Source organism: Ptiloglossa arizonensis, chromosome 2, assembly GCF_051014685.1.
Source record: "Ptiloglossa arizonensis isolate GNS036 chromosome 2, iyPtiAriz1_principal, whole genome shotgun sequence".
Classification (NCBI taxonomy): Eukaryota; Metazoa; Arthropoda; class Insecta; order Hymenoptera; family Colletidae; genus Ptiloglossa; species Ptiloglossa arizonensis.
Window position 1 is genome coordinate 25,683,665 of NC_135049.1, and position 21,523 is coordinate 25,705,187.

Consider the following 21,523-nt stretch of genomic DNA (forward strand, 5'->3'; position numbering starts at 1 on the left):
GAACCTACGTATTAGTATACCGAACTATTTAGCAACACCGCGCGGTTCGATCCACGGTTTTGTAGCGGAAACGATGGACGTCTTTGGCGAACTTATTTAGTGCGCGTAATTTTTTTTTTTTTTTTTTTTATACGCGGTGTTTATAAGTTTTTTATTCGTTTCAATGATCGTACAGTTTGTAAAATAACGGAGCTATAGTGTTCTAATTTTTACGTCGAATTGGGTGCTTTGTATATTTTTGCTGGAAATTTCGACCGATATTTGAGAGATTTTTAAATTTGGAAGGTAACTTTCAACTTTGGAAGAAATATTCGAAGAAATTTAACTCGATGGCTTTTTTGTATAATTATATCGAACGAACACGATTTTCGAATAGCAGGATTGAATCGAATCACGTTGTCCTTTACCGAACAATTTTCAAAAATTCGAACGATTTGAAATTAATATGAGAATTTATCGGAAAATCAACCAGGCGTAGGACGTTTCTTTTTATTCATCGAAGGAGATGTAATAGCGATCTTAGTATTGCGTATATTTTTATCAGAAATATGTACTTTTGCGATATTGGTAAAAAAAGGACGTGTTATTGGTTCTTTAGGAATATTATATTACTCGAACTTTTATTCTTTCGTCGAGAAATGCGATGAAACGCGTTTGGTTTTCATTTTCGCGCAGCAGTTTCGCGCAACTCTAAACGATAATCGCGAAGGCACGGAATAAAACACTTTGTGCTTTAAACTAATTGCGAATAATAATCTCGATATATTTATCATCGCGCGAAACAGCTGTGCAATGATTAAACCACTCTGTGTGTCAAAAGCGGAAGAAAGTATTCTTGTAAGTTACTCCACAAAGTGTACGATTTAGCACGAAATGGCCTGGTAACATTTACCGAATAATTAAGCGTAGAGTTCAACGTGACGTTTATCGGTATACCTTCGCAGCTTAGTATTATATTAAAACGTTCTCCAGAGGTTCTAAATACATCCCAGTGCATTTGCAAAATTACATTATCCGCGATTCTTATTCGTTCGTCTAAATCTTCCACACTCGTGTTCATCGTTTAATAGACAGAATTTTTATCTAATTTACTCGCGAACTATTCGATTCAGGCGCTGAAATTTGCACAACGGTGCAAATATTTTAAATTTTCATCTCGAGAAGCACCACCGGCAATTGAAGTTTACCCGCTTCCGCGAGTAAACAATCGACGAAGATCGTTCGTTACGTTACGTTGACAAGTGGAAGGGATGGTCACTTGGCAACTAGAGTCGTTGGAGGGGGAACTACCTGTAGTGGCGACCATAAATAGTTGAGATATGCCGCGTAAATGTTTTCTTTCTCATCGGATCGATTACCTTAATTATAGCGTAAACTTCGATCGTTGCGAACATTTTCAGCCCCGTTAACACGGAATAATCGAGATTTTACCGTACATACTAATTACAATAATTCTCACGACATATTCATGAACTATTTGACGAATAAGTCACTTCCAGTGTCGACATCAAGTACTGTTTGACCGGTAAAAATAATGTTAGCAAGCTCTTTGTCATTTTGTGCCGCGAACAAATGATTTTCCGCAGCGAATCCTTACCTCGACTCGAAACGTTAAAAATATCTTTTCTATTTTTTGCCATTAACTTCCAGTTCGATAATCGTGTTCGAAAGAATTTCTAACTTGAGACTTTTTACAAATTACCGAAAATTAATAGCTCGAAATTAATCGACGAACGTTTCACCGAATCTCGAAGACACTGCGTTAACTTAAGAACACCTCGATGCATTGATAAATAATAAATTAACGGTAATGTTCGTGGAAGGGTAAAATGTCTCTTATACACCGCAAAAGATGGATCGCGAGATCGTGCAAAAGAAAGTTTGAGTAGAATTTCGAAACGAATGAAAAGAAAAAAAAAAGCGATGGTTACGCCAATGGAAAACTGACGAAAATACAGAGAAATCGAGTATAATTTGTCGTTACGCCGATGGGTCTTCCAGCATCCTTAAGAATACTTACTACGTGCTCGAGCTGGAGTCCAACCGCTAGACGTTTTTCTGCGTGGGAAGCTTTTTCTATTACTCGTACACGCTTCAAGTTTTTTTTTTTTTCAGGGTTTTCTATTACTCGAACACGCTTCCAGTGTTTTCAGTTTTTTCTTTCTTTTTTTTTTCTCCAATTACTCGCACGCATTTCCAGGAATTTATGTAGGTCGATCTTCGTTCGCTTCGTTCAATCAATCGCGAACTTTGGACAGAAGTAGTTCGGCGTAGGTTGGTCGGATTCGCTTCGAACGAAATTCAAATGGAAGGCCAAAAATTTAAAAAACCAACCGGCGAGTATGGAACTTCGAACCGTTCGATAATTTCGAACACAGAAATTGTAGCTTCCGCGAACTTTTGAAAATCTTGAACGCCGCTGGTTCTTACCGCGGTAACGGAGTATTTTCTTGCGTTTATCTCGCACAAGAGTCTTTGTCTTGGAATTCCACGTGTAACTGGACAATCTCGACCGATTCTGAACATTCTAGGCCACTGAAAGTATTCACGGCCCATTCCTGCTACTCGTTTCTGAGAAGATTTTAAGGCGCGAACGCTATCGTCCAAAACGCTACCGTAATTTTCGTTTCAACTAACCACGAGCGTCTATCGAGAGTCACACGCTTCGAATACTAACGAAAATCGATCGTAACGAGTCTCTGAAAATTTGTATCGTATTTGTATCGCTGGTCGCGAGCATGAAACTCATGGATCGTCGTTTCGTACGGTTTCGAGTCGCGTGTCTCGCGTTCGACGATCTCGAGGATTTTCTGGATCGCGAGATCGTCGCTGATACTTTCTTCTTGAGAAATTTCCGAGACATCTCGGAATTTCGATGAATTATTACGATCACTTCCCGCGCCGCGAATGTAATTTTAGAATCTACGTGTATTATTCACGAATATTCTAAATTCGAGAGTCCCGAGCACATCGACGTCGAAGAATTATTTTATCGAAGGATCGATCGAGGTCAGATTTCATCGGATAATCGAATTTGTCTCGTTGCGCGTACATGCAGCGTCTATTGTCGTTACTCGTTGCAATTTTTCCCCCGATTCGATTTTCTCGCGCGAGCATATTTAACAACAACGTTGAATTTCGTCGCGAACGGGATTATTTTAAAAGAGGAAACAAAGTTAAGAGGCTCTCTTAACGATCGTCGAGAACGATCCGATTCAACAAATTGCCAACAGCGTGATTCCCTCGGTTCCTTGAACGTCCTGCGAGTAAATCGCGGCCAATTAATCAGAGAATCACGGAGGCAACAACGCCGAATGAGTCTCGAGGCCATGGACTCCGGTGTTTCGCAATTAAAGGTGTTAATTTCGCGTCCTTTCTGGATTCGTCGTTAATATATTTCCGTCGAGTATTAATTTCGACACGACGCCGAGCCAGAATTCGTTCGTGGCGCGACAGGAATAAGCGATCGCTTCCAGGGAGTGCTACACGTTGGAAAATACTCGATGAATAATTTCTTTAATATTTATATACGGTACGGAACTGTACTCGTCTTTCGTTTGCTTGAACCGTCGCATTGACGAATCAAGTTATACTTTGACAGCCTCGAATCAGTCGATTTCAACTAAAACTCCATTAATTCCGTTCAATGCGAAACAACTTTGCTCGTAAGGTCTTTCGAATTGTTCTACCGCCACGAGAACGCGGTAGAAATAACAAACAAATACGTTGTTTTTTTTTTGGTAATTTATGGCACCCGATAGTAACGGTAACGCGTGAAGAAACTATAGAAATTGTTTACCGAGTATTTTCTTCGCTGTGTCAAAGTGACCTTGACTTTTTATAAAAAAAAAAGAAGCATTTTTCTGAAAATTTTTAAAATCCAAATGCGTGACCAATCGACGGTCGAATCGAAAATAACTGGTTAAAAAAAGTTACAACTAAAATATTTCTATTCGTAAATTTACCGCCGTGGAGCAATTTGAACAACGTAACGACGAATAGAATCGCGCACCGTATACAAATATTAAAGAAATAGTTTCTCGAATATTTGCCCAACATCGATTCCCTTCGAAATCGATTATTAAGATGACATTACGAACAAATTCTAACGTGCGACGAGCGATCTTCGCCTCGCTTTAGTGCCATTTTGTGTAGTCGCTCTCGACGGTTTAACGAATCGGGCGATTTTTACGCCACTTCCGGTTAATTTTCATTCCTTTCGCGTACGTCCACGTTCGAATTTACAGACTATAAATATATCCGTTTCCCGGTTGATTTATCGTCGCAGCGTTAGATTCTTTCTCGCGCGTTGATTTTCCTTCGCGCAACCCCGATGCTTGCGTCGCATTTTTCACCACCGTTCCCACCCCCTACCCTCCACACCCCCTCTCCCGCCCCTTTTCGTTCATCGTACAGTTTCGAGAATCGTAGACGCCGTCGATTAATCGCGATTCGTTCGATTCCACCGCGACATTTTGCTCCGCGAGGAATGCAAAGGAAGCTCGCGGAGGTCTTTCGATTTTTATTCCGCATCACGGTCAAATTTTATCGCCGCGTTGTCGACTTTTAGCGGGTTTGCTAATTTCGAGCTGCCGGCGGGACGCGACGATTCTCGAAATTCCAGAAACTGGAATCGAAACGACATTTCCTCGCGTCGGAATATTCCCGAAATTTCGTCTAGCGGATCGTTTCTAAACAAAATCTTTCGAACGCTTGAAAAGTGAAAAGGACTCGATTCGGTTGAATTCGATTCTATTCGATTTGGAAAAACGTAAAGACCTCGGAGGAACATCGCGAACACGATAAGAGCGTATGAAAAACACTTTACTTTGTGTGAAAATACGATCGTAAATAACGATTCGCGAACAACTTTCGAATTTGCGCGCGTTTACCGATTTAACGGAACAATAATGAAAAAGAGAAAAAGTAATCTCGGTTAGAACGCGCGTGAATTGCGTACGCCTCGGGCCAGCTAAATATTTTTAATAAACTCCTGATCGGGTGAGCGGTTGTTTTCGAAGTGATGTTTAAGCAACATTCTCGCCGGTAACGATATATAAACACACGTCAATTTCGCGTCTTCGATGGAAGGATTTAAAACGATTCGGCAAATCGCGCAATTCGAACCGTCAATTTTGATCCCCCTCGCGCTTAATTTGCATCGAACAAAGTGAATGCGAAACGTTTTAACGGTCATTCGGCGGGCAGATTAATCGAGTTGCTTCTCGATCGAAATTGAACCCGATTCGCTGATTCGTCCTTAAATCGCAATTAAACGCGCCGTAACCGTGTCCAGTTGCGATAAATAATCACTGGATCTCCCCTCCGCGAGTAAGATTGACAAATCTTTTTTTCGTACTATTCGTATTTTTAATGGGCGCTCCTTTATTCCTTTCAAAATCGTTCTCCTTTTTCGATCGTTCGTCACGATTGTGTTAACAAAGCTCATTTTTCGGAAGTGTTTCTTTCGCGAAACGAATTTTCAAAACGTCCACGGTCCTCGTCGATTTCGGTTCCTCGAGTATTTTTTCTTTTTTTTCCGTTAATTGGAATTTCAACAAAATTCAAGAGAATTGCAACAGACGTTGCGAATTATCACGAAGCAACGCCGACGTGGACCAAAAGGACGCTAAGGCGATTTCGAGTATCCCAGTCAGGGTCGCGTTTCCGCAGTCTCCTATCAATTAAAAGTGTCAATTTGTAACCGGTGACGCGTAATTTGCATCGCGCGGTACGCCAGCCGTGATTATTTACGAGTGGAGCCTTGGGATCCACTAATCGCTCATCCTCGACGACGTAATAATTCGCGAGGAAAGAAATATTTCGTGCAAAAGGCCGTCTCTCGCTCGCGCGCAACTTCATTCGGAATTTTATTTACGCATAAATTACAAGCGGTTTTTTCATCGTCTACGTCGACGCGCGAGTCCCGTCGATTATTGCCCGTCTCGAATTTCCTTTCACCGTGAAGCACTGCTCGCGGGACACCGCGGAGAGACGTTCGGTTAGCAATTTTCGCGGATACGTAGCTTTCGGCGAGAAACGATCCCGCGAGACCGAAAATTCGTGTCCCGCTTGGACGCTACGTAAATATTCCTTCCACTCGCAAACACACCGGGCGCCGAATTCGTCGTTATCGTCATGGACAGGAGCAAAATCCACGTACCGGGCGATAAAATTTTATCAACAAATAAAGCCATTCACCGTCGCGGCCCTTTCACCGTTTTCGATAACCGTAATTGCGCGTCGCATTAACCGCGATCGTTTCTTTTTCCAAAAGGAAACAAATAACGCGTCCCGAATACGAGCTACTTTACGATTTTCTTATCCGTTCTCGAATTTACGAGCACGCGAATAAGATTTTTCTCGAAAATGATTGTTCGTCTCTTGAGTAACTCCACCGCGAGATCGTTCGATCGTCGAGCGAAATTTACGCTCGGAGTCGCGAAATCCGTGCGAATAGAATTTTTTTTAAAATAATTGTTTGTTCCACGAGTGAGTCTGTCGCAAGATTGTTCGATCTTCGAGTGGAATTATTCGTCGAAGATGTGAAATTTACGCGAATAAAATTTTTCTAAAATAATAATTCGTCATGTGAGTAACTACACCGCAAGATTGTTCGATCGTCGAGTGTGGAATCGTCTGTCGAAGATGCGAAATCTACGCGACTAAAATTTTTCTAAATTAACCGCTTGTTCCGTGAATAACTGTACCGCGAGATTGTTCGATGTTCGAGTATGGAATCGTCCGTCGAAGATGCGAAACCCACGCGATTAAAATTGTTTCCCAAAACGATCGTTCGTCCTGCGAGTAACGCTACCGTTCGATCGTCGAGCGGGATTATCGTCGGTAGACGCGAAATCCAAGTGAAAAACGCAAACGAAATTTTGCATCCGCTTGAAATCACCGAGCTATTTCTGATCCCCAAACTCGTTCTCCTCGGGCCTCGAAAAATCGTCGGGAATCTACCGCGGGGAAAAAAAGCGGCAAGAAACGCGAAACTCCCATCTTCATTAACGGGAGGAACATCGTTGAACAAGGAGCTTAAGGAGAAGAAGAAAAAAAGAAAAAGATATCAATTACTACGAAGGGCCGTTTCTTTAACCACAGCTCCTGAGCGTAATCAGCGCGTTGAGCAGCTTTTAATCGACACTCGGGAGCGATTCCTTCCGAGGTGAGTTTCCTGCTCGATTCCTCGATCCTCTCGATTAATCGCCGCCGGCCGGGCCCCGAAAGAGAGAGGCGAGGACGAGAAGGGAGGGAGAACGATCGCGTTACGTGGGCCCGAGCGCGAACTTGACACCGGCAAGGACGCGTTTCGAAAGGAGGAAATAAAAAAATACTGGTCCCAGACCGTTAAAGGACGCGCGGCGAGTCAGCTGTTGAAGACGCGCGCCAACGACGATCGCCGAATAAATCACGCCTAAGAGGATCGCGATCGTCGACGTGACCTCGAGCGTTCGCGATCTCCGCGCGAATTAAACGAGACCGCGATACGACAACGGGACTCATCATTGGGATTATTATTTATTTTTCTCTCTTTTTTTTTCTCCTTTTTTCCCCTCAAGGTTCCACCGTATACGAAAGATCGTTCCACGTTCCGTCGAATAATCGATCGGAGCAGTTGAATCGAGATCGATGAAAATCGCCTTCTCCGCGATTTATTAAACGTAGAAACCTTGAGCAGCTATGACGAAGCGGCGATGATTCATCGTAGATCGTTGCGAAGCGTCCACGCTCGCGAACTCGATACGAACGGATACAGGGTGAGATTTCTCGCGCGAAAATAAATCGAAATTCGCGGGACAACGCGTTCTTTTCTTCTCTTTTTTTTTTCATTTATTTTTACCACGACCGTGGTTGCCGACGTGTTAATTTCGAAAGAAAAGAAATCCACGGCCATTGCTTCTGCTCGATCGTCGACTCCGCGAACGTTTGTAAATACTCGCGACGTAATATCGCTGCGTTTGGAAATACACGATACGGTAATCGGTGATGAAGCGATAAAGGTGTAACGGTTGTAAATACGCGAAAGATGATAGAGAGTGGAGCGGACCTGCGTCCGAAATTATGTAACTCGTGTGTCGGGATAGATACGAATGAAAATTATTATTCGAATCGAGTCCACCTGTACGAAATCACGGCCGTAACAGGCATCCACGCTTTTTCGATGATAAAGTGTCTCGTGTTTCGTGAATATTGTACGCGACGGAGCGAAATGTAGAAACGAGCAAAAATGTAAAAGCGAATTAGGTTCGGGAACGGTGATGTATTTATCGCGAATCGAGTCGGTTCGCGGACCGAAAGGTCGAAGTTGATACAAACCACCATTAGGAGAAACGTTACGCGAGATTTTGCAGCATTGTTAATATCGGTTTCGTTGAAAGAGAGCAACGATTTCCAGAATTCCATCCTCCGTTCTCTCGACCGCTTAGATCTCTTCTAGCTCGTTCGAGTCTATCCTCGTCCACCGCTCGCCCGTATTTCTCCCTTTCCCTATATTTCTCGCCACCGATATTCCTCCGCCCTGTGTCCTTCTCGTACCCTACGACCTATATTTTCATCGCCCTTTCTCCCTGCCCGTTGCAACCTTCCACGATCCTGTAATTCCACCTCGTCCTCCAACCCCCGTCTCGTATCCCTATAATCGTATCTCCCTTCGGTTTACGTTCTCCAGGCCAGCTCGTCCTTACCCGAAAATTGTACACCGATGTCCCGTAAAACACGGATCTTTATCGATTCCCACGCTTTCGTCGGAGTCGTCCGCGTTTCTCGACTCTCCGAATCAAGGTGAGTTAAAAAAAATGTCCCGATCTCTTCGTAACCACGACAGGGTGCTGCAATAATTCTCGAACCACCGGTTGCACGACGAGATCGTTAACCCTGGAACTATCAATCGTGTACCTATTTGTATCGGAGGATTACGAAATGAATTAATCTCGTACGAAATTAGAAGCAGAGAGGGAGAGAGGAGATTAATTCACGTGTACCGTTAGCTCTGTGTTTCAATAACTATCCGCGAACGTTAAGGGCAGAGGCGTCAACTTTCAACAACGTTTGAATAATTTTCAAAAGAAATTCGAAACGGTTCAAATTGAACGACCGATCGTTGATAGTTCTGGTTCGTATCTGGCGATAGTTTCTGGTGATTAAAAAATCCGATCGATCCGTGTTTACTCTCGTTGTCATTTTGTAACGTTTCGCGCGTTTAAGAACCGTGCCTCGATAGTTAAAGCGCGAGTTTCTCAACGCGTTTCCGCACAACCGCGCAATACTTATGTCGTTTCGCGCAGATCCGCCGCATTAATTCGTTCCGCTACGATCGTTTCGCGCGCGATTCGCTCGATCGAGACGAATCTCGCGCTGGTCGAATTCGGTTTCGTAGGATCGTTGAAATTTCGCGGTTTCGTCGATGTTCCGGACCATAACGGTTCCGTTCGTCGCTCATCGATCATCCTCGGAACCGTTCCCGCCGCGACTTTCGTCGATCGGGATCGAAATTAATTTATCGACCACTCTGGTTCCGCCGTAGGGTCCGGGATTCGGTTAAATTATTACTATAACGGTTGTAAATTTGTAACGGTTCGAACGTTGCGCGGTGACACAGTTCCGTCTCGAGAATCTCTCGACGTTCTGGACGAAATTATGCAGAGTCTCTTCGACGTCTCGTTCGCAGGATAATCCGCTCGAGTTTCGACTCGACGCGACTTCTTCGACCTAATTCGTAATCAGGTTCCATTCGAAGACGATTCGATCGCACGGATCGGGGGAACGTTGCTACTACTTCGTGGAAAGCTGCCCGGCCGGCTGTTTTGCGTCTAGTTTCTAGAAGAGACGTCCTGAAACGCCCGCGAGATCTTTCACGAACGCTCGAAATCGTCTTTGATCGATTTCTCAAAAAATCGAACGCTCCGCAACGATGTTGCGAACCTTAAAAATTTTCTTCCAGAATTTTTTGATACGAAATTGTCTCGATCGAAGAAAGATTATTTCCAGTTTTCAATTGAACGATCTTTCTTCCAATAGGTATTTCTTTTTACAATCTGATAGTACGCACGAGTAAGCATCGACTGTATGAATTAAATAAACAGAGAAACGAGATCAAGGACACCGGTTTCGAATCGACTTTTCGAAAAATCGACGCGTTCGCACCGATGGTGGATCGTTCTTGCGGTCGATCTTTCGACAAACCGATTTGTTCGACACGAGGTGCGGCTCGAGATTCAAATTCGAAGCGGTGCGGTTTTCGTCGCTCGATGATATTCGATCCCCGGGAGAGGGGAAAAAGAAAAACACAACGCCCGAGAGCAAAAAGGAATTTCGATGGGAGGAACGACGCGCTAAAATGGTTCACGAGGCTTCGGAGGCGATGATTACAATTTGGCGGATTAACGAGAAAAATCGATCGCGCGAGATGATCCGTCCCGTGTACCTCGAGAGCGTTGCTATTTTTATTTCGTCGCGAGAGAGTAACGAGCTCCCGTGTCAATAATTCGTGTACGCTTAATTATTCGAATCGATCGGTCGAAGAACGATACAAGTCCGGAATTAACCACTCGCGAAACTGCATCTAAAATGCACTGTAAAATGCAAAACTACGCGCTGACCCCGAGAACGATGCAAAAGAAGTGTCGCTATCCACGAGTTTAACAAATGGAAAAAGTAACTATATTTAAATATCTCTAAACAGCTGTTTCCTTGCGTATCGAAAAGAAACAGAATATCCCAATGCGCGGTTTCGATCAATTCTCAGAGAATGCAACGAACGTAAAACGCTGCTCCATTCGAACATCTTCTACGAACATTCGTGACAAGTAAATATCTCGAGCGTGCGCTTCTTGAACTTCTTTCGCGATTCATTCGCAACGGTTGCAGCGAGCACCGATCAACACCGGACCGCTTCCATCGCGTTCCACGAAACTTCGAAATTACCGATCACGGTGATCGAGATCGCCGGGAATACCCGAAAGATCTTCCGCGATCCCTTCCGATCGAATCATCGATCCGCACGTACCCAGACGAGACACGGAGCTTCCGTCGAACGTCGGTGTGGAACAGGTGCATCGACATCCGCGTAAAAGCGTTATCCTTCGTCGGGCGTGGATCGTTTCCACGATCCTGGGGCGTGGCACGAACGATCCGTCGATCCGAGAAAGGAATCCGTCGTTTTACGTAACGATCTCGAGCGATCCGCGAGCGACCGTTTCCCGCCCGTTATCCGCCTTTGCGTCGTTCCTCGCGCGTCCACGACCGTTTCCACGATTCCAGGAGTACGCCGCGATCTTACGCCACGCTTTCGAAGATCGCTCGAAACCGCGCGGTAATTTCCAGAAACCTATGTCTCGCGACCGAAACAAAAAAAAAAATTACCAGTTGCCCGAACGAAAGTTATCGCGCGGAAGAATCGCGAATTAAGAAACCCTCGAATCCTCCGTTGGACGCGATTGGTGATGAAATTGAGAATTTTTCACGCTCGTGAAGCATCCGACGAGGATACACGCGTATTGTCCGGTTTACAAGCAGGATGATCCAACGGTAGCGGCGAGTTTACGAATCGGGGCCGTATCCGGACAGTTATCGCGGGAGGTGGTCGTTCCAGGAATTGTCATCTTCGGATGGGTGAACAGTTAGAGCGTAGACGATGAGAAGAGATCGATTCGCGTTTCTTCGTTAACGTTGAAGTTGTACAGGTTCTTGGAAGAACGGAGACGGAAACGCGGCGCTCGATTCGGTAATCATCGAGCGAGAAACGTTCTCGGAACCGTTGAGGACAAAGACGAACCCTGAACCCGGGACTCGATTTTTCGAAACCGGTCCGCGATCGGAGCGTACCGATTCGCGAGTCCGAGTCTTTTGTCGCGCTCGTGTCTCCCTCTCGAGGTATCGATCCGATCGGACAAATTAGACCATCGGCCGAGTCGATGCATCGACGCGCCGCAGGAAATCGGTAGTCGCCTCGACTCGCCGCCGATCTTTCTCTATCTCTCTCTCTCTCTCTCTCTCTCTCGCTGCTCGCTTCCCCGAGCGGAGAGCGGAGAGAGGAGGGAAAAAAAAAGAAGAGGTATTTAAGGCTACCGACTGAAAGAACGGACTACCGTACAAAGAGAGCCGAGACACCGAGAGCGGCGAACAAAAAGGGGCAAAGAGGAAGGAAGAGAAGGCGAGACGGAGAGCAGAGGAGAGACGAAATAAAAATACGTGGAAGGGGAATTAAGAGCGGAGAAGGAGAGACGGATCTGTATGCGGTAGCCGAAGCCAGTCGGTCGGGTATGCCCGGAGGCTAGGCCATGATAGACAAGGTCATCCTCTCCCCGCCTTAGCGCGTTACGGCTCCGGCTACCGCCAGTCCTCGTTTACATTTATTTATTTATAAATATACCGCGGCGCACGGCTAATGCGCCAACACACACCGAGAGGTAAGGAGGAAGCGGAGCAACCAGCACGATGGAAGGAGACCCGACACTCCAGACGTCGATGGAACCCCTTCACCCGTCGTCGATATCGACTCTTTCGTTGTTCGGTAGATCGCCGCGGTAAATCGTTGCGCGGAAAACCCGCGATCGTTTTCGCGCGGGACTCCGGCGTATCGGTACGCGACGAACTCGATGATCTCTCTATCGGAGCTCGGCCGGGGTTCCCCGCCGTCTTTCGATCGAAATCGAAACGATCTCGAGGATCGACCGGAGACCAACCACCGACGAACGATCCGTACGAAACTCGGTGTTTCGCGTCTCTGTTCTCGGTTAGTCTCGTTTCGCGTCGATCCTGTTCTCGAAGTCGAGCGAGTTCCTCCTCTGCCCCCGCGTCTATTTCAGTCGTATCCGGTCGATCGTGGCCTTTCCCGCGCACCGGAACAAAATTAACCGTCGTTCGTTTCTTCTGGTTGCAGATCTTCGGTAGCAAGGCGGATCTGCAGCTCCACACGCAGATCCACATGCGCGAGGCGAAGCCGTACAAGTGCACCCAGTGCTCGAAGGCGTTCGCGAACTCCTCGTACCTGTCGCAGCACACCAGGATCCACCTGGGCATCAAGCCGTACCGCTGCGAGATTTGCCAACGGAAGTTCACCCAACTGAGCCACCTACAGCAGCACATCCGCACGCACACCGGCGATAAACCGTACAAGTGCCGGCATCCAGGCTGCACGAAGGCGTTCAGCCAGCTGAGCAACCTACAGAGCCACTCCCGGTGCCACCAGACCGACAAGCCGTACAAGTGTAACTCCTGCTACAAGTGCTTCTCCGACGAGCCCAGCCTGCTCGAGCACATACCGAAGCACAAGGAATCGAAGCACCTTAAGACGCACATCTGCCAGTACTGCGGCAAGAGCTACACGCAGGAGACCTACCTGGCCAAGCACATGCAGAAACACGCGGAGAGGACCGACAAGAGACCGCCGATCATCGGTACCGGGCTCAGGCCGTCGATCCACGCGATGGCGGTACATCATCAGGATCACTACTGGCCGAAGGTCAGCCCCGATTCGGTGATCAGCGATCTGCACGAACGGCTGCCGCACCATCACACCGACTACCATCAGAACCAGAACCCGGAGATGCTGTTACCCGGCCACGGGCACCGCGGCGACTCCATAGAGAACGACTCCAGGCAACAGACGCCCCAACCGGGTGCCAATCATCATCCGAACAGCAGCTCGGCGTTCACGCCGATATCCTCGATCTCGATAAACTCGATCTCCTCTATGCAGCACCCGCTGAACCCGTTGAACCATTTGCACTACCCGGGCAGCCATCATCCGGCCTCCAGGCCGTACCTCTACGAAGCCTTCAACTCGACGCAGAAGTCCTCCCCAGCCTCGTCCTCGTCCGGTGTAACGCCCGGGACTACCAGCAACCAGAACGCGACGTCGTTCCCGAATCAACTGATCAGTCTCCATCAGATCAGGAACTACGCCCACCAACCGAACCTCGGGAACCTCGGGAACCTGGGGAACCTGGGGAACCTCAGCAACCTGAGCAACCTCAGCGCGACGATGGAGAGCCACGCTCTCCTCGGTGGACTCAAGGAGAAACAGTAACTCCGGCTGGTCTTGGAGATTAGGAGCAACTGCTATTTCTCCTCGGTTTCTTCTTCTTTCTCGTTGTCCTCCTCGCCCACGTTTCACCCAGTTCCCCGTTGTCGATCCGGACCACTCGCTTCCGTTTCGTCCCGGTTCTTTCTCTCTTTCACACACACACTCTCTCTCTATTTCTCTCTCTCTCTCTCTCTCTCTCTCTCTCTCTCTTTCTCTCTCTTTCTCTCCACCTTTCGTTACCTTCGTCTCCAGCATCCCGGGTCTCCGGCCGGCTCTCCTCGCTCGAGACCCGATCCTAGAACCGTTTAGAAGCCGTGTCAAGCCGGTGTGTGCGCGCAGCCCGATGAATCGCGAGTGACTCCGAATCGTTCCTGTTTTCCCTTCGAGCGCGGTGCTAGGGAGGGTTCGACTGTCTCGCTCCGGGTAACTTCGAAGGTCCCCGCTGCCCGCGTTTCGGGTAAACGCTCAGTCCTATCGTCCGTTTTCATTTTTATTCCACTCGTTGTTTCTTTTTATTTTTTTCTTCGCTAGTTTTTCGTTTCTCTCGGTTTCGGTCCCGCTGAACGCTCACCGAACGTTCGTCGGAACGATGTTCGCGCCACGATACGAATATTACGTTTCTTTTTTTTTTCAATTTTTTTTTTTTCTTTTCTTTATTCTCGTCGTTGTTTTCCGTTTCCGTTCGCAACCGCGGGACCGTTTCGACGACGTCGTCTTTTTTCTTTTACGTTTCGAACCGGTTTCGGTTTCTTTTATCGGACGCAACGCGAAACTCCGAAAAACGATCGGTGTTCGTGGCCCGAGCAAGGGCGAAGGGACTAAGGGCGAACGAAAGAAGGAAAGGATCGTTTCTCTCGATCGGGGAACACCGATCGCTATCTCTCTCTCTCTCTCCCCCCGTCGCCGCGAAGCCACGGATCGTTCCCCCGGAGTCGAATGCAAATCGATCGGGCGACTTTTAATCGTTTTAATGCTACCGGGCATCCATGCATGAAGAGCGAATTATTAGAAAGTCCGCTCGCCGCGCGGCTCGGTATCGATCGCGAGACCTCCTGTATCCGTTCAACGTCGTCGAGGCGCGCGAAGATCGATCGTCGATCGGTTGCTGGCCGCTCGGCTCGCCGCCGGTTGATTAACTTTCACCTTCGAAGTTAGTTAGAAAGTAGCCCGGGAACGATTACCGGGGTAACCACGTTTCTAGGTAATCCGCGGAACGAAGTCCCGCGGCGAACAGTCACCCGAGAGACGAGACGACGATCCTGGCACCGGGATCCATCCTCCCTTGGACGTTAACTTTTTCGAGGTGACTCGAGTTCCTCGACGAACGAACGCTTTCTTCGATCCTTTCACGCCTCCTCTCCGACGATCTCCTTAGGATAATTGCCGTGCCTCCTTTCGCGGTCGAACGAGCCAACCTTCTCCGATGTACGATTCTCGATCGGGCGGTCCCATCGACGAGCAACGTGTAACCACACGCGCGCGTTTCTTCGTATCGATGCTCGTGCATTCGCGATACGTTCGAAAGCGGATCACCGAAGAGGCTACCTCGTACGTGTGTGGCTCTTTATCGACGAGAGCTCCTTTCGTAGAAGGGGGAAGGACTCTCGATGTTAACCGAGCCCTCGACGACCCGACTTTCGACGTATCGGCGATATCGCGAAGCTACCGGTCGAATCGATACACGTTCCTCGATACGACGATTCGGTCGGTGATTCTTCTTTCGGCGTGTACCTTCGAACGCCTCGAGAACTCGACCCTGCGAAGACCACGTCCCCGTGGAGATACGCGATCGATCCCGATGAACGCGAAATTAATCACCCGTAGCTAACCGGGGTAGTACTCGGTCGGTTGAAATTCGAGGATTCGCCTCGATATCCGGTTTTTCTAGCGCCGGGTCGCCTCGAAGCTGGCTCCTCGAGAGGACAGCCCCTACAGAGCCCGCGAAAAAAATCGGAACCGCGGCGGAATCGATGGGACCGCCGGTAATTCCGTTCTTTTCACGTTCCTGCCTCCCAGGAGCACCGTTCGTAAGAGGGAATAGCAAAAGTCAGGAGAAATCGTGCCGTAAAGTACAGCTATTTTCCAAGGGGTGACTCTCACCCCCGTCGACGGGGGTGGGCGCACCTTTCTGGGTCGAGTGGACGTTTCGCTCGCAACGGGATAATTAACGAAGAGTACGAGAGAGCGTGTGTGAGCGCGTCTGTGTACGACAGAGTGTTTGCGTGCGCGTGCGTGCGTGCGTGCGTGCGTGCGTGCGTGCGTGCGTACGTGTGTGTGTGCGTTTGGGAGAGAAAGAGAACGTGTGTATGCGCGCGCGTGTGCGTGTGTGTGTGTGAGCGAGTAAGATGGGTACCGCGAAACTCGAGCATCGCACGCACCTTTTAAATAGTAGTTTACACGCGTAGACGCACACACACACACACACACACATATTACACGAAGGGCACAAATCGTGTGAATATATCGCGAGGTGAGAGAGCGAGAGAAATTTTAGGGTAGGTCGACGATAGTGCCACGAAATAATAAATTGCGAAAGTAACGGGAACGATAGAGAATTAAAAGAGTAACGAGGGCTAGAGAGAGAGAGAGTGAGAAAGAGTGAGAGAGAGAGAGGGAGGGAGAGAGAGGGGTTGAAACGCGAGCAACGCGAAAGCACAGGCGCACAGAGAAAAAAAAAATAACGTGAGAACGGTACGGAGAACCTCCTTGTACATAGCTATTATATATAAATATATATATATATATATATAAATAAATGAATAAATAAATATTATATATTATTATTAATTGATTAATTAATTGATTAATCAATCGATCGATATTCGGTAGGTGCGTAAGCTGAAAGAGAGGAAGGATATAGACTCTACTGAAGATATTCTAAGTACCTTATCTAAAGAGAGTGTGCGTATGCGCGAAAGAGAGAGAGATAGAACGTGTGTGTCTGTGTGTGCGTGTGTGCGGGAGAGAAAGAGAGCTAACGGGAGAAAGAAGCAAGCAATCGTTGCCCAAAGTTAATTACGATAATTCGTTTCGTTTTCGTAAGAGCGCGTTTCCGTTTCCGAGGCCGCGAGAGCAACAACTCTTCGACCGACTTCGACGATCGTCTCGGTTTTCCCACACCTTGTACCACCCCCTCGGTTTCGTTTCTTTCGATGCTCGATCGTCGACGCGATCTTCGAGGTCGATCGTGGACCGCGAGAGCGAGAGCGAGAACGGAGAAGTTATTCTTCTCGCCCGAAAGGGAGAAAAATGGAGAGAGCAGAAAAAAAGAAAAAACAAAAAAGAAATACACACACGCCTAGCAAATGGGGGATAGAGGGAAGGGGATAGAACACGTGTACTGTAGATAATTTCTTGTTACGACGTCATCCGTGTCCCGTTTCGAGGCTCCGTTCTTCCCGGAGGATCTACCCTCCATCTCGGGACGACGCGATCCGAGCAACCTGGGGCAAAATTTCCCTTTCGTTTCGCCGTTTTTCCCCCCACACACCCGAACACCTTCGCCAACCGGGTCCGTTTTTCATTTTCCTCGCGAACCGTACCCGTCCTCCTCTCCCCTGATACGGGAGACCTTCGAAACGTCCCGTAAACGCTGAAAAACCCCTGGAAGAAGAGAAGCTCGCGAGACGCGACACGTCGGCGCCTCCACCTGTGCTCAAGTTGTTTAAAACTATTAGTTCGTTACTAAGTGGGAGAGTAATGGATGCGCGCGAGTGGTCGTGAGAAAGAAACGACGAGCGAATGCGTGAGTGAGTGGTTCGACGAGCGAGTGCGAGAGGGACAGAAAGAGGAACCGAGCGAGGGTCGTCGCGGACCGTCCCCGCGACGATAAACAATAAAATGAGACGCGTTTAAACTAAATGAACGGTAACAGGCGCGGCCCGATCTCTCGTGTTCCGAAATCGCGGTTCGCGTACGCGTCGTCCACGTTTCCCCCCCCCCCCCCCCCCCACACACCCCCATCCGACCACCCACCCACCCCCAACCATCCGCGTGGCGACCGCGAACGACGGGAGGGAACCCGAACGTCGAGGGATGTAAAAAGAAAAAAAAAAAGAAACAAAAACGTACGCGCGCGGAACGAAATTAGGATACGAAAAATGTAGAAATTTGGCGCGACGTTTGTTCGAAAAAAAAAACGTCGCGACGAAACGAGGAGACAACGACCCGATCGATTCGTCGTTTTTTCGTTGACGTTTAACGAAATTGGACCGGGGCGGGGGCAAGATTCGAGGATTTTGTTTTTTTGGGGGTACGGGGTAGTTACAGTGTCAGGTATACCCCCGCGCTTTAATTGTGATCTTTTTTCTGTCTATCTTTTAGTTCCATTGATGATTATTTTATTATTATTATTATTATTATTATTATTATTATTATTATTATTATTATTTTATTAATATTAATATTATTATTATTATTATTATTATTATTATTATTATTATAATTACGATTTCGTTTAATAAACTGTCACGTTAAAAGAAAAAAAAAAAAACACACATACACACAACAACAACAACAACAACAACAACGCCGAACGGAGGAGAGACGTTGGACAACCCGGCGGTCTCGTCGAAGATATTTTCTTTCGTCACCGCCCCGAGAGAAGATTCCTGTTCCCCCTCCCCAAACCCCTCCACGAACCACGTTAAACCCCTCCCCCTTTTTCTTCTTCGCGTCGAAGGCGGTGATTCGCGACGGAGTCGCTACAGCGAGCTCGGTACTGGTCTCTCTCTCCCCGATCTCCTCCGGATGGGGAACGTTTACTTGTTTTTCGAAAATTCTACGCAGAAACGTGTGCAGAGATACCGAGCGGGGGTTTGGAAATCGTAACGCGATCGAAAGGGTTGAATTTTCCGCGCGTGAGAACCAATCGGAAATTCGTTGAGCGCGGTTTTCCCGCGCGGGGCTTCCTTCTCGATGTAAATCGAGTTCGATATATTTTCGGGGCACGCCGCGACTCGATATCGTTCAATGGTCTACAATTGTACCGATCGTTCGTCGATATCGAGCGATCGATGGCGTGCCCCGTGAAATTTTCACAGTGGATTTTCTCGAAAACGAAACCTCGTAGAGGAAAATCGTGTTCCACGTTCTCGTTGTATTTTCTCGCGACGAATCGTGTTCGCTCGCGTCGCGATCTCCGACCTGTCCTTCACAGTGTCACGCGAAAGAACGTTAACGCGCGCTCGACAATTTTGCTCTCGTCGGTGGAGTAGTGTTCGTTGTTACCTCGATCGAGTGCAATTAGAAGAGAAAGTGAAACTTTCGCGCGGGTGATAATCGTGGATTAAAATTTGTTGTTTTTTTTTTGTTTTCTCGGGGAGCGGTTCAAGCTCGTACGCGTTCAAAGAAATATGGCAGTTTATTTTTCGTCGAAGAGCGAAACCTTCCCGAATGATTCCTCTCCCCGTTTTCCTTAGTTTTTTTTTTTTTTTCGTTTTGTTTTACTTTCCTCCTTCTTCTTGTTCTTCTACTTCACCGTGAACCCTTTGTTCCGTTTTGTACGGTGTTTGCTTGTCTCTGTCTTGTTTTTTAATATTAAAAGTTGCAGAAAGATGCCGTCCATTATGCTTTCGGAAAAGAGGAAAGAACGCGAGGGGCGCGGAGGATCCGTTTTCTCTTTTACGAAGGAAAATACTCTTCGTTCTTTACGCTCGAGAACCACCGTCGACGCGGACATCGGTTTCGAATCGTCGCTGGTATCGCGCGCGCGTAAGAAATTTTAACATTGTAACGCTGGACGTTAACTCTTGATCGTTCTGCTCCATTTAGAGGGAAGAGTTTGCAAAATCTTCCGCGTTTCTTTCGATAGAAGAGTTCCCGCGATCGGGACTCGAGAAGTTTCCGGTTTCCTTAAACGGAGCCATTTTTAATCTCTTTCTTCCTTTTTTTTTTCTTTTTTCTTTTCTTTTTTTTCCGTTATCGATGTGCCAACGAGAACGATCAAGGCGCGTCAGATTTTCACTGGACCAGCCGATCCTCTCGCACCTCGCGTGCAATCAGTTCCTTCGTGTTGTAACTTTAATTCGGTTTTCGATAACGAGCGAACGCGAGTAATAGAATTTTGGCGGGAGAATAATAAGTTCGCGCGGCGCGGCACGGCGGCCGGAAACACAGCAATACTCGAGAAGCGCGGGTCTTTTGAAAATGCGAAAAAAGAAATGTAGAAGTTTTCTACGACGATCGCTCCAATTCGCGGCACGATGGAACTCTACGCGTCCCGAACTATTTTCAAAGGACCTCGGCCGCGTTCTCGTACGAGATAGTTTTCGTTGTTGTCTCGCGATGCGTCACTTTAACCCTGAAACGCGAATTTTCAAATTCGGTCTGGAACACGCGTCGCCAGCGAGCTACGACGCGACGATGAATTTACGAAATTTGCGAAACACCGCGATCGAAGTTTCGTTCACACGGTGTCCGATACGTCGATCGTGACGAATATGTAAAAATATTTTGTAAAAGTATACTATCGCAGGTGCGATGAGAAACTTGCGAGTGGAAAGTGAACACTGGAAGTACTCGTTGCTTCTTTCGTGCTTCGTATCGTTCAATTTTCGAAGCAACGTCGAACGATTATTGTAACCAGATCGAGATTGCGAAACGATGATCGATCAGTCGGTGCGATCAACGATCGAGCGATTGCCGAGCGAAATTACGAAAAGCACCGCTTTTTTCCCTACCTCGAGCTACTACCCGGTGAAATATCGATCGATCCACGGGTGAAACCTACTCGAATGTTATGTTTATTTTTGTTAAATCGATTTTTAATATTATCGGATACCTTGGAAGTTTTTTCTTCGGAATGAAGAATTATCGATCGGTCACTGTGGAAGGAAATATAACGAAGAGATCGTTTTTAAATTCTGCGTTACTCGAGATGGTAGTTTATTTCAAACACGGTCAAAGTTGGTCGGAAATTTCGTATTTCCGGTTCGTACACCCCTTCAGCCCAGTTTTCACCGATTGCTTCGAGGTTAAAGTGACTCGAATCGTGTCTACAGGACTCATTGTGTAGCCAGGAATTAAGTAAGAAAAAAAAAAGTGCGCTAGAGAGAGAGAGAGAGAGAGAAAGAGAGGAAAGAAAGAACGACTGTGCGAGTGTTTGCGCGTGCGAATGAACAGGAAACAAATAAGAAGGCAAGAAAAGAACGTTTGCGAGACTGAGAGAAAGCGAGAGAGAACGAGAGAAAGAAAGAAAGAGAGAGAGAGAGAGGTTCACACATAGGCAACGTAAGGAAAACAATATATTGATTATATTGCGTGGTACGAACAGAACTGTGATATTTTATTGTATAAATTTACGGTAAAAAAAAGAAAAAAAATGAAGAAAGACGAAGAAATATGAAGAACAAATTCTCTAAGCGGATATACTTACGTAGAAGCGGGATATTACTGTATTTTACAAAGAAGTGCATCCTTAAGCTATTCAAACGCAATCGTACGGAACGCGTGCGCACGAGTGGCCGAGTATCCCTTTGGAGATTGAGTCCT

At 47.1% G+C, this 21,523-nt stretch overlaps 1 protein-coding gene across 1 annotated transcript in view; it reads left to right on the top strand.

The window, feature by feature from the left end:
• Positions 1-17,978, top strand: part of LOC143143178 (uncharacterized) — a 220,890-nt gene extending 202,912 nt beyond the window's left edge. The window contains exon 6 of the mRNA XM_076304164.1: positions 12,887-17,978. Within this exon, the coding sequence (XP_076160279.1) occupies positions 12,887-14,035 (1,149 nt within the window). The 3' untranslated portion in view covers positions 14,036-17,978. The remainder of the gene's footprint in view (positions 1-12,886) is intronic.
• The last annotated feature ends 3,545 nt before the right edge of the window (positions 17,979-21,523 follow it).